This window comes from Somniosus microcephalus, chromosome 6, assembly GCF_052327205.1.
Source record: "Somniosus microcephalus isolate GS21.2 chromosome 6, FLI_Smic_1.0, whole genome shotgun sequence".
NCBI lineage: Eukaryota > Metazoa > Chordata > Chondrichthyes > Squaliformes > Somniosidae > Somniosus > Somniosus microcephalus.
This window is the reverse complement of record NC_140992.1, coordinates 122,793,698-122,807,881: the sequence shown is the minus strand read 5'-3', so window position 1 is coordinate 122,807,881 and position 14,184 is coordinate 122,793,698. Positions and strand designations below refer to the sequence as shown.

Below are 14,184 nucleotides of genomic sequence, written 5' to 3'. Positions count from 1 at the left end.
TCATTAACGTCTTCCACAGTTGTCTCTGTCGCAACCATGGGTTCGACCCTTGCTCTCGATTCTACCAGTTGATCCACATGACGCCTTATCACATTGTTACCAATATCTACTGTGTACATCAGAGGTCCTTGTCTGGCCCGAATTGTTCCGGACTGCCATTTTTCGTTTCCATAGTCCCTTGCCAACACTGGTTGTCCTACGTCGAAACTTCGAGTGGTCTTGTTATTAATATGCCGGAACTGTTTGTTTTCCACTTCCCTCCACACATTTGGTTTTAACAAGTCCAACCTGGACCGCAACCTCCTGTTATAAAACATCATAGCAGGACTTTGGTTAGTTACTGCATGAGCGGCGTTTCGATATGCCATTAGGAAATTGTCCACCTTGTGTTGTAGCGGAATCTGATCATCGTTCATGGCCTTTATTGCCTTTTTGAATGTTTGGACAAATCTCTCGGCCAACCCGTTTGTCGCCGGATGATATGGGGCAGAGGTATAATGTTTCACCCCATTCTTCTTTAAGAATTTTTGGAATTCTTCCGACACGAACTGTGGTCCGTTGTCCGAACATATCTGTTCTGGCAATCCGTTCCTTGCGAATATTGTTCTTAACACCGCAATTGTCTTTTCTGAAGTAGTGGTATTCATCTTCACAGAATCACAGAATCACAGAAACCTCACAGTGCAGATAGAGGCCATTTCGGCCCATCGAGCCTGCACCGACACATGTCCCACCCGATCCCCGTAACCCCTACACCAACACATATCCCACCCTATCCCCGTAACCCCACGTATTTAATCCCCCTAACACTAAGGGTCAATTTATCATAGCCAATCAACCTAACCCGCACATCTTTGGATTGTGGGAGGAAACCGGAGCACCAGGAGAAAACCCACGCAAACACGGGGAGAATGTGCAAACTCCACACAGACAGTCACCCGAGGCCGGATTCGAACCCGGGTCCCTGGTGCTGTGAGGCAACAGTGCTAACCACTATGCCACCGTGCTGCCCACTTCTTGTTCTTGTTCTTGTTCACTTCTGGCCATTTGGAATGTGCGTCCACCGCAATTAGGAACATGGAGTCCATGAATGGACCAGCAAAGTCAATATGTACGCATTGCCATGGGGCTGAAGGCCATTCCCATGGGTGTAGCGGTGCGATCGGAGGTGCATTTTGCACTTTTTGGCACCCAGCGCAGCTTTTCGTCAACTCCTCTATCTGTTGGTCAATACCCGGCCACCATACATAAGCCCTAGCAAGACTTTTCATCTTAACTCCCCCTAGATGACCTTCATGCAGTTCCTTTAGAACTCTTTCCCTTAACTTGGGAGGAATAATCACTCTTGTCCCGTACATCAAAGTACCATGGCAGACGGACAGCTGGTCTCGCCTTGCCGAGAATGCCGGTAACAGAGGATCACCATGTGTTGGCCATCCCTTCACTGTCACCTCGTAGACTCGGGACAGTGTCGGGTCGTTCCTGGTTCCTCTTTCAATACTTGCATTGGTGACTGGTAAACACTCGATGATGGTCGAATGAAATAACTCAACAGGGTCAACTTTCGTCGTCTCTTCTTCTTCAGGTAGTGGCAGGCGCGACAGCCCATCAGCATTGCCATGCTGCTTTGTACCTTTGAATTCTATTTGATATTGATGTGCCCCTAGGAAAAGGGACCATCTCTGGAGTCTCTGTGCTGTCATCACCGAAACACCCTTCTTAGGGTTAAAAATGGATACCAAAGGCTGATGGTCTGTCAGAAGTGTGAATTTTTGGCCCTGCAGGTAATGATTAAACTTCTTCACTCCCCATACAAGGCTGAGAGCCTCCCTATCGATCTGCGCATAGCTGCGCTCAGCGGAGGTCAATGATCTGGATGCAAACGCGACTGGCCTTTCCGTGCCATTTGGCAACTTGTGTGAGAGTACTGCCCCAATACCATATGGAGAAGCATCACAAGCCAACCGAATAGGCAGTGTCGGGTTGAAGTGAGCCAACACTTCCTCTGAGGTGATCAATTCTTTGCTTTTGCGAAATGCCTTCTTACAGTTTTTGCTCCATTCCCATGGTACCCCCTTCTGTAAAAGAGCGTTCAGCGGGTGCCGTACTGTGGATAGATTCGGTAGAAACTTATGGTAATAGTTAATCAATCCTAGAAACGACCTCAACTGAGAGACATTATCCGGAGCGGGAGCCTTTACAACTGCCTCTATCTTGTCAGGAGACTTATGAAGCCCCTCCCGGTCAATGACATGACCACAGTACGAGATCCGCTTCTGAAAGAACTCACATTTCTGCCGATTAACTCGAAGTCCATACTCTTGTATGAGCACCAGTTGAGCACCAGTTCCAAGTTTGCGAGGTGTTCTTCATCACCATCTCCTGTAATCAGAATATCGTCCAGGTAACATTGTGTGCCTGGAATTCCCTGTAATACCTGCTCCATGGCCCTCTGCCAAATTGCTGGAGCCGATGCCACTCCAAAAACCAGCCTATTATACCGGTACAAACCTCTATGCGTGTTGATCGTGAGGTACTGGCGTGACTCTTCCTCAACCTCCATCTGCAAGTACGCCTGCGCCAGGTCTATCTTGGTGAAGTGTTTCCCGCCAGACAACGAAGCAAAAATATCCTCAATCCGCGGAAGCGGATACTGCACCGTGTGAAGCACCGGATTAACAGTGATCTTGAAGTCTCCACAGATGCGAACCTTCCCTGGTTCTCCTGGCTTGTTGCTTGAAGGACGTTTCATAACAGGAACAATGGGCGTAGCCCACTAACTCCAATCTACCTTAGGCAGTACACCTGAACGTTCTAGCGCTTCCAGTTCCGCTTCTACAGCAGGTCGTATTGCATAGGGTACCGGTCTGGCTTTGAAAAATTTTGGGTGTGCATGTTCATCAATCTTGATGTTTGCCGTAATTCCTCTCAGTGTTCCCAGTCCCTGCTGGAACACCTCTTTCGCATCATCCAATATTCTGGACAATCGTTTAGGTTTAACATCTGTTTCCCCGGAATCTACCGTTAGTGCCTTTAAGGAGTGCCAGTCCATATTCATTTTCCTAATCCACTCCCGTCCCAGTAGTGGTGGGCCTCCTTCAGGTAGCACATATAAGTCCATTACTTGGCTTTCTTTGCCCTTGTGGACCACTTTTACCTCTATCTTTCCGATGGGGTACACTCTTTGCCCCGTGTATGTTTTCAATATAATCTCCGTATCCCGTAGGGGAATATGTTGGAATAACCTTTTGTAATCTTTCTTATTCATGACCGTCAATGCCGATCCAGTGTCCAATTCCATCTTTACTTGGACTCCTGCTATCTGAAGAGTGACCCAAATTGTCTGGAGATCTGCATCCTTACCAACGTTGTGTACTCTTAAGCTACCCAGTTCATTACTGCTGGCGTCTGAATCTGACTTCTGTTCGTTCGAACTGTTCTTTGTCACCTTGTGTACCTTTATGTATTTTCCTTGCGGTGACTTTTTGTTGTTGGTCTTCTTTCCTGACCGGCATACTTTAGCTATGTGGCCAAGCCTGCCACACGTTCTGCATTCTTGGTTTTTAAACCAACACTGGTTCTGATCGTGCGTTGTCTTTCCACAACGATAACATTTTACAGTACTCAAAACCAATTGATTTGTACTGAGTTCCGGTGCAGGGTGATGAGGGTGGATGCCTCTCTTCGACGCCCGTTCTGTGGACGAAGCCGCCGTGGATATAAACTGCCGCAGGGTAAGAATCGGACTCGTCGCCACTGTTAAGTCTGTGTGTTCTAGTTGTATTTAAGATTAATTACTGACACAGACTACAAGAATAACGTTTCAACAGGTCTTTACTAGTTGGAGGTCAGGGTTATACTAACAGCAATATCACTACACAGTACTTATATACCGGTGGTCACCACCGGTATTACGTATACAGCAGCCAGAGAAAGTGGTACATCTCTTAAGGTGGAACAGGCTTAAGTTCTCTTAATGTGGAACAGGTTACATACACCACAACTATCATAAATTTTTACCGAACTTGTCAACTGTTCTGCACCCTCTTAACGCACTGCTACAAATGGGAGTAATTTGGAAATGGAGCGAAGACTGTAAACGTGCCTTCCATAAATGCAAAGGCTTGATCATGTCCAAGGAAGTGCTGGCTCATTACAACCCATCACTGCCAATCAGACTGGCGTGCGATGCATCCCCTTACGGCGTAGGAGCGGTATTATCGCATAGATTCCCTGATGGCTCGGAGCGGCCGATAGCTTTTGCGTCACGCTCATTGAACTCAGCTGAGCGTAACTATGCCCAGATCGACAGGGAAGCACTCAGCCTGGTGTGGGGAGTGAAGAAATTCAACCATTACCTACACGGACAAAAATTTACCTTGTTGACTGAACATCAACCCCTCGTCTCCATATTCAACCCTAAAAAGGGCGTTCCCATTATGACAGCGCAAAGGCTACAGAGGTGGTCCCTTTTCCTAGGGGCACACCAATATGACATAGAATACAAAGGATCAAAACAGCATGGGAATGCTGATGGTTTATCGCGCCTACCGTTGCCAACGGTAGAAGAGGCACCTACAGTGGACCCAGTGGAGATGTTCCACTCAACCATAGTGGAATGTCTACCAGTAACAAATTCTACCATTGAAAAGGAAACGAGAAATGACCTGACTCTCTCACGAGTCTACAATTTAACGGTGAAGGGATGGCCAGCACATGGCGAACCACTGTTGCCAGCATTCTCGCAAAGAAGAGAACAGCTGTCAGTGTGCCGAGGAACCTTGATGTGTGGATCCAGAGTGGTGATTCCACCCAAACTCCAGGATAAAGTGCTAAAGGAGCTTCACGAGTGGCATCTGGGTGGAGTGAAAATGAAGAACCTAGCCAGAGCGTTTGTGTGGTGGCCAGGTATCGATGGAGACATCGAAGAAATGACCAAGAGCTGTCTAGGATGCCAGAAGGTCCAAAACGCCCCACCACAAGCCCCTCTACATCCATGGGAGTGGCCCTCATCTCCATGGCAAAGGGTACATATCAACTTTGCTGGTCCATTTATGGACTCAATGTTCTTAATCGTGGTTGATGCACACTCCAAGTGGCCGGAGGTAATAAAGATGTCCTCCACCACCACGGAAAAAACCATCACAGTATTAAGGACCATATTTGCCAAAAATGGGCTGCTTGAACAGATCTGTTCTGATAATGGACCGCAATTTGTGTCCGAAGAATTCAGGAAGTTCTTAAAAAACAATGGGGTTAAGCACTACACGTCCGCCCCATACCATCCCGCCACCAATGGATTAGCTGAAAGGTTTGTCCAGACCTTCAAGAAGGTCATAAAGGCCATGGGTAATGAAGACATAAATCTACAACATAAGGTAGATAACTTCTTGTTTGCGTACAGGAATGCAACACATGTGGTTACAAACCAAACTCCTGCCATGATGTTTTTCAATAGAAGACTAAGATGCCAACTGGATTTGATCAAGCCAAACATACTACAAGCCAAATGTATGTTGAATGTTTAAATGTCTTAATCCAAATGTACACTCTCGGGAGCCGCAAGCCTACATTTCGTTGTACTGCACTTGTGCACTAACAATGACAATAAAAAGTTGATTTGATTTGATCAGAAGGGACGTAGAGAACCGGCAATTTCAAGGCATGAATGAAAGGCCAAGTAGAACCTTCCAGATAGGTCAACAAGTTTTGGCCTGGGACTACCGTACCGAGAAATGGCAGCCTGGAACTATTTGCACACGACTAGGACCGCTGATGTATACCGTGGACATTGGAGAAAGCATAATAAGGCGCCATGCTGACCAGATCATAGAGTCATCCGAAAAGGGACAACTTACACCACAACTCTATGCGCCTAATGATGAAGCAGAGATACCCATTGTATCTACCTCCGATCCGGTGATACTGGAACCAGATGAACCCGACACTGGCATTCAAGCCGAATCGACCTTGCCAAAAGAACCTACTACACCACCGAAAACTACTACACCACCGAGGCGTTATCCGGACCGAGTCAGGAAGCCTCCAGAGAGACTGACTTATAATTGATTAACTGCAGCAAATGTGTCGATTATTGTTCTTGTAAACATGTTAATTAATGATTACTTAAAATGTTATGTACTAATTATCTAAAAGGGGAGGAATTGTAGTGTATGTACCTTTAAGAACCCCTGTGTACTGTAATACCGGTAGTGACCACTCGGGTATATAAGCCTGTATAGCGTCTTGTATCTTTTAGTTCACCTCCAGACATTGTTCAGTAAACACCTGTTAAACCAACTCCTGCATTCCGTGTCTCCATTAACACACGGATACAACACTATTTCCTCCGGAGGAATCAAGATCAAGGGAACAAAATTTTAAAATTAGAGTAGGCCATTCAGGAATGAAATCAGGAAGCACTTTCTCACATAAGGGGTAGCGGAAATCTGGAACTCTCTCCCCCAAAAGGCTGTGGATGCTGGGGGTCAATTGGAGTTTTCAAGACTGAGATCAATAAGGTTTACAAAAGCAAAATATTGCGGATGCTGGAATCTGAAATAAAAACAGAAAATGCTGGAAATACTCAGCAGGTCAGGCAGCATCTGTGCATCAATAGGTTTTATTGGGTAAGGGTATCAAGTGATATGGAGTAAAGGCAGTTAAATGGAGATGAGGTGCAGGTTAGCCATGATTTAATTGAAGAGGGGCTGAATGGCCCCAAATTGTCCTATGTTTACCAATGATCCTGGCTCACACCTCAATACTGCTATTGGCTCTACTCCCACTCTCCTGGCTCCACCCCAATGCACCTGGCTCCTCCCCCACTCTCCTGGCTCCACCACAATGCTCCTGGCTCTACCACAATGCTCCTGGCTCCACCACAATGCACCTGGCTCCTCCCCCAATCTCCTGGCTCCACCCCTCACTCTCCAGGCTCCACCCCTCACTCTCCTGGCTCCTCCCCTCACTCTCCTTGCTCCTCCCCCCACTCTCCTGGCTCCTCCCTGCATTCTCCTGGCTCCTCCCTGCATTCTCCTGGCTCCTCCCCTCACTCTCCTGCCTCCTCCCCCACTCTCCTGGCTCCTCCCCCCACTCTCCTGGCTCCACCCCTCACTCTCCTGCCTTCTCCCCCACTCTCCTGGCTCCTCCCCTCACTCTCCTGGCTCCTCCCCTCACTCGCCTGGCTCCACCCCTCACTCTCCTGGCTCCACCCTCACTCTCCTGGCTCCACCCCTCATTCTCCTGGCTCCACCCCTCACTCTCCTGGCTCCTCCCTTCACTCTCCTGGCTCCTCCCCTCACTCTCCTGGCTCCTCCCTTCACTCTCCTGGCTCCTCCCCTCACTCTCCTGGCCCTACCCCCCACTCTCCTGGCCCAACCCCCCACTCTCCTGGCTCCACCCTCACTCTCCTGGCTCCTCCCTTCACTCTCCTGGCTCCTCCCCCCACTCTCCTGGCTCCTCCCTTCACTCTCCTGGCTCCGCCTCCCACTCTCCTGGCTCCTCCCCTCACTCTCCTGGCTCCACCCCTCACTCCTGGCTCCTCCCCTCACTCCTGGCTCCTCCCCCCACTCTCCTGGCTCCTCCCTTCACTCTCCTGGCTCCTCCCCCCACTCTCCTGGCTCCTCCCTTCACTCTCCTGGCTCCTCCCCCCACTCTCCTGGCTCCTCCCTTCACTCCTGGCTCCTCCCCTCACTCTCCTGGCTCCATGCTCACTCTCCTGGCTCCTCCCTCACTCTCCTGGCTCCTCCCTTCACTCTCCTGGCTCCTCCCCTCACTCTCCTGGTTGCACCCCTCACTCTCCTGGCTCCTCCCCTCACTCTTCTGGCTCCTCCCCCACTCTCCTGGCTCCTCCCTTCACTCTCCTGGCTCCTCCTCCCACTCTCCTGGCTCCTCCCCTCACTCTCCTGGCTCCACCCCTCACTCTCCTGGCTCCTCCCCTCACTCTCCTGGCTCCTCCCCCCACTCTCCTGGCTCCTCCCTTCACTCTCCTGGCTCCTCCCCCCACTCCTGGCTCCTCCCTTCACTCTCCTGGCTCCTCCCCCCACTCTCCTGGCTCCTCCCCTCACTCTCCTGGCTCCATGCTCACTCTCCTGGCTCCTCCCTCACTCTCCTGGCTCCACACATCACTGTCACTCTTGGCTCCACCCTTTACCACCATCAAGGGATATGGAGCTAAGGCAGGTAAATGGAGTTGAGGTACAGATCAGCCATGATCTAATGGAATGATGGAACAGGCTTGAGGGGCTGAATGACCTACACCTGTTCCTTCGTTCAGCTCCATGTCTATTACTTTTTTCACTGTGTAATGAAAATAAAGAACACTGTTTACTTATCCTATACCATTTTATGTTGATGATTCCAGATCATAAATGCCTCCATGGACCAACGTCAGAATCCTCACAATGTCATTGTGCAGAGTGGAGAGACTTACTGTTTCCAAGCACAACTCTACATTTTAGAATACCACAAGTTCAGTCCCCGCAGTGACGCTATATGTGAGTCAGTCAATGATGGTGAGTAAATTACCAGTGTCAGAGAAATAACCCTGGCAGCTTTCAATTTTTCTCTTGTTATGTCAAAGCTTACTGGGCAAACCAAACATGGCTTAGGTTTTACATAGGTTATACAGCACAGAAACAGGCCATTCGGCCCAGCCAGTCCATGCTGGCATTTATACTCCACTCGAGCCTCCTCCAATCCTTCCTCAACTAACTCTATCAGCATAACCCTCTATTCCCTTCTCCCTCATATGCTTATCTAACCTCCCTTTAAATGCATCTATACTATTTGCCTCAACCACTCCCTGTGGTAGCGAGTTCCACATTCTCACCACACTCTGGCTAAAGAAGTTTCTTCTGAATTCCCTATTTGATTTCTTGGTGACTATCCTATATTGATGGCCTCTAGTTTTGCTCTTCCCCAGAAGTGGAAACACTCTCTCTGTGTCTACTCTATCAAAACCTTTCATAATTTTAAAGACCTCTATTAGGTCACCCCAATACAACTTTTTCGAATGAATTATTAAATATATATAATAGTGGGATAGATACTGCTCTCTGCAGCCGCGACTGGGAGTTCCGAAGGTTGTGTTGCCTGCCTGGTGCCAGGGTAAAGGATGTCTCCTCACGGCTGGAGAAGAACTTGGAGTGTGAGGGGGAGTATCCAGTTGTCGTGGTCCATGTAGGAACCAATGGCATAGGTAGAACTAGGAATGAGGTTCTGCTGAGAGAGTTTGAGGAGCTTGGGTCGAAATTAAAACGCAGAACCTCACAGGTAATAATCTCTGGATTGTTAATTGTTGCCTGAGCTACGCACAAATTGGCATAGGGACAAACAGATTAGCAGGCTAAATGCGTGGCTCAAAGAGTGGTGTGGGAGGCAGGGGTTTCAATTCATGGGGCACTGGCACCAGTACTGGGGAAAGAAGGAGCTGTTTCATGGGGACAGTCTCCACTTAAATCGGGCTGGGACCCGTGTCCTGGCGAATTGAATAACTAGGACATTAGATAGGGCTTTAAACTAATGAAGGGAGGGTGGGAGGATTCGGGAAAGGGTAAATTCAAAAGCAGTAAGAGAAATGTCAAGGCTGTAGAGCAGAGTAGTGATCTGGGTAAAGATAAGCAGAGTGGGTCAGGAAGGGACAGAAAGATTAATAACGGTAATAGGGCATTAGTGACTAAAGTGACATCATGGAAAAATTGAAAAAAGTTAACGCTAACTACTATATCTGAATGCACAAAGCATTCGCAACAAAATAGATGAATTAATAGTGCAGATAGAAATAAATGGGTTTGATTTAATAGCCCATTACAGAGACAAGGTTGCAGAGTGACCAAAGTTGGGAACTAAATTTTCCAGGATATTTGACTTTTAGAAGAGACAGGCAGAATGGAAAAGGAGGAGGGGTAGCCCTGATAATAAAGGAGGGAATAAAGACAGTAGAGAGAAAGGATCTTGGCTCGGAAAAACAAAATGTAGAATCAGTTAGAGTGGAGCTAAGAAACAACAAAGGGCAGAAAACACCAGTGGGAGTAGTCTATAGGCCCCCTAACAGTGGTTGTAGTGTCGGGCAGATTATAATTAAGAAAATTGGAGATGCATGTAACAAGGCTAATACAGTAATCATGGGGGTCTTTAATCTATATATAGACTGGGCAAACCACATTTACAGAAATAATGCAGAGGAAGAGTTCATGGAATGCATTCAAGATAGTTTTCTAGATCAGTATGCCAAGGAACCTACAAGGGAATTGGCTATTTTAGATCTAGTACTGTGCAAAGAGACAGGGTTAATTAATAACCTTACAGTAACGGAGCATCTGGGGAGCAGTGATCATAATATGATAGAATTTTATGTTGAGTTTGAGAGTGATTTAGTTAAGTCCGAAACTAGGGTCCTTAACCTGAACATGTCAAACGACGTAGGTATGAGAGGCGAGTTGGCTAAGGTAGGTTGGGAAACTAGATTAAAAGATATGACAGTAGAAAAGCAATGGCAAACATTTAAAGGAATAATTCATAATTCGCAACGAATATACATTCCCTTAAGGAATAAAAGCATCACGGAAAAAATGGTCTAACTGTGGCTAACAAGAGATATTAAAGGTAGTATTAGATTAAAGGAAAAGGCTTATAATGTTGCCTAAAAGAGTAGTAAGCCTGAGGATTGAGGGGATTTTAGAATTCAGCAAAGGAGGACCAAGAAATTGATAAAGAAAGGGAAAATAGAATGAGAGTAAACAAGCGAGACATAAAAGCAGATTGTAAAAGTTTCTATAGGTATGTAAAAAGGAAAAGATTAGCAAAAGTAAACATGGGTCCCTTACAGGCTAAGACAGGAGAAATTATAATGGGGACTAAGGAAATGGCAGAGAAATTAAACAAATACTTCGGGGGACATTTTTCAGGGGGTCAGCAGGCACGTCAAGCTACCGCCACACTAGTTTCCCAGATGTTGGGTCTGTCAGCGCTGAACAGACCCGACTCCAAGTGGCGGGGGAGGCAATTTAGGTGATTAAGAGCTTGTTAACTGCCTGTTAAAGAAAACTTTGAGCTCACCTTAACATTTTACGAGGTCACCCATGGGTTCCATGCTGCTCGGGGTTCACGTCAGGTAAGCAGGTCGGGAGTTGTGTCAGCATGATATAATTTCTTTACTTGACAGCTGCAAATGTGATATAAAAGCTCCCATCTCACAGCTGTTCAATTTTCAAGCTCAGAATCTGTTGCTTACTGCATTTGGAAGACAGATTGAGCTTTATGCAGGTTGCAAGTGTTTGGAGTAAACTTTGTATCCAATGTCACGTCATTGGAACAACCTCTCTCACCATTGATAGATCGCTTCTGTCATCTCAACTTCACCTGCCATCTATTACATCAGTACCAGTGCCCTTGAAACTATCTCACCTTGCTTCTCAGAATCCCACCACAATCAGCCCCAACACCAGCAGCACCAGGCACACCAGCAGCACCAACAACATCATCAGCCTTCTCCGCAATCAACTGATGCTGCACAGGACATCAGCACCCAACTTCATTGCTGCCCGGGATGCCAGAGATGGCCTCACCATAGCCAGATTTACTTCACTTGACGCTGTACACCCTGGCTGCCACATGATGCACCAGGTTGGCACCACCTCACACCAACACCATAAAGCATCCCTACAATGCCTAAGCCATTCCTTTCACACTCATCAGCATTGCGGGGGGTACCGTTATGTCTCACCATTCACTGCAATTCAGTAAGCCACTTCCAAAGGTGCACACAAATCTGTTCAAGAATGCAAAGTATTGAAAATAAAGATTTCAATGTTTGACAGCACATTAACAGAAACTTTACATGAACATTGGCTAAAACACCCAAGTGCCTATCCCTGTGTGTTGTTAGTTGGTATGATTGGACTAGGATGAGGGTGAGTGTGAGGGGTGGCTAGTGAGATGGGGAAGTGATAATGTAGATAGAGAAGGATGGGTGGAGGTGCAAGGTAAGTTGGTGTGAGTAAGGATGTGCAGGAATAGAGTAGGGAAGGCAGAGTAATGGGGATGTGATGAGTGGCACAGCAGGATAAGGTTGAGTGTGGCTTTGCAGTAACGTTTCGTGATCTATTGAGATAATTGAAAGGCTTGCCGCTGCCGCTAACCTCCTGCTGAATTTTGAGGGAGGTGTTAGCAGTGCTGCACCCGGGCGCTAGGTGCTTTGCGCCCTGTTAGCGCCCCCTTGGGGGGTAAAGCAACCGAATTTTCCCCCCTATATTTTTTCCCCAATAAGTTTCTCCCTCTACCCCTGAAGGTGATGACTCCACAGACACTGGACACTCTCCAGTACCTTACCCTTTTTTCAAATGTGAGCCGAGGAAGTGAGCATCAGCAGGCTATTTCATCACAGAGATTATCAGAGCAGAGGTCCATCCTACCCTCGCCCAACACCCAGACGTACACAACTCCAGCAGTCACTGGATAGAGCTCAGGAATAAGAGTTATGGCTCATCCCTCACATGGGGTGCTGAGGCCAACTGTAGTGCACAACTGTCCTTTTTGACCCTGAGCTGAACTTAAAACCCAATACCCCATAGGATTAGATAGCTTGGCACTGACCAGAGATCAAATCTGCAAACTTACAAGTCAAGACAATTAGTAGACAATCCAGCCGCTCGAGTCTGTTCAATTAGATCATTGCTGATCTTTACCTCAACTCCATTTACCCGCCTTTGCTCCATATCCCTTGATATCCTTCCCTAACAGTTGACTGAGCGATGTTGTTCTGATGTTGTCTATATCTCCAGATACCACATCCAATGAGATCCTGGTGACGGTGATCACAGGGTTACTTCCTGGAGTATCCGTTCTAGCGGTGTCCCTGTTTCTAACATGGAAGCTCTGCAATAGGGCTCAATCTGCATGGTTTCCCAAAGTTTCAGCCCCCTATGTTCCGGTAAGTGCCTGCCACACGCATGCCCACACACACACACAGCTTTCTTAAACCTGCACCCTGATTGCAAATAGTTCAATGGTTTTCTCTACAAATGGTCAGAATGCCCTTGATATGCTGTTGCTTGATGGATTTGTAGGACTGATTGTTCTGTTGCACGCTCAGGTCACTCAGCAGTACACGCAGGGAGTACTGGTCAAGGAATCATAGAAACATAGAAGATAGGAGCAGGAGTAGGCCATTCGGCCCCTCGAGCCTGCTCCGCCATTCAATGCAATCATGGCTGAACATTCAAATTCAGTACCCGGTCCCTGCTTTCTCCCCATACCCCTTGATCCCTTTAGCCTTAAGAAATATATCCAACTCCTTCTTGAATATATTTAATGAATTGGCCTCTACTGCCTTCTGTGGTAGAGAATTCCACAAGTTCACCACTCTCTGGGTGAAGAAATTCCTCCTAATTTCTGTCCTAACTGGCTTACCCCTTATCCTTAGACTGTGACCCCTGGTTCTGGACTCCCCTGCCATCGGGAACATCCTTCCTGCATCTAGTCTGTCCAGTCCTGTCAGAATTTTATAAGTTTCAATGAGATCCCCTCTCATTCTTCTAAACTCCGGCGAGTATCAGCCCAATCGACCCAATCTCTCCTCATACGTTATTCCTGCCATCCCAGGTATCAGCCTGGTGAATCTTTGCTGAGCTCCTTCCATGGCAAGAACATCCTTCCTCATATAAGGTGACCAAAACTGCACACAATACTCAAGATGTGGTCTCACCAAGGCCATGTACAACTGCAGCAAGACATCCTTGTTCCTGTACTCAAACCCTCTTGCTACGAAGGCCAACATACCATTTGCCTTCTTAACCACCTGCTGCACCTGCATGCTTACCTTCAGCGACTGGTGCACAAGGACACCCAGGTCTCGTTGGACTTCCCCTTCTCCCAATCTATTGCCATTCAGATAATAATCTGCCTTCTTGTTTTTGCCACCAAAGTGGATAACCTCACATTTATCCACGTTATATTGCATCTGCCATGCTTCTGCCCAATCACCCAACCTGTCCAAATCATCCTGGAGTTTCTCGGCATCTTCCTCACAGCACACACGCCCACCCAGTTTTGTGTCGTCTGCAAATTTGGAGATATTACATCTAGTTCCCTTGTCTAGATCATTAATATATATTGTGAATAGCTGGGGTCCAAGGACTGATCCCTGCGGTACCCCACTAGTCACTGCCTGCCACTCAGAAA

General features: G+C 47.4%; 1 protein-coding gene across 1 annotated transcript in view; it reads left to right on the top strand.

The window, feature by feature from the left end:
* The window catches only part of il20rb (interleukin 20 receptor subunit beta), a 124,583-nt gene that overhangs the window by 104,394 nt on the left and 6,005 nt on the right, over positions 1–14,184 (top strand). The window contains exons 5-6 of the mRNA XM_085989491.1: positions 8,366–8,516; positions 12,786–12,934. Coding sequence (XP_085845617.1) covers positions 8,366–8,516; positions 12,786–12,934 — 300 coding nt within the window. The remainder of the gene's footprint in view (positions 1–8,365; positions 8,517–12,785; positions 12,935–14,184) is intronic.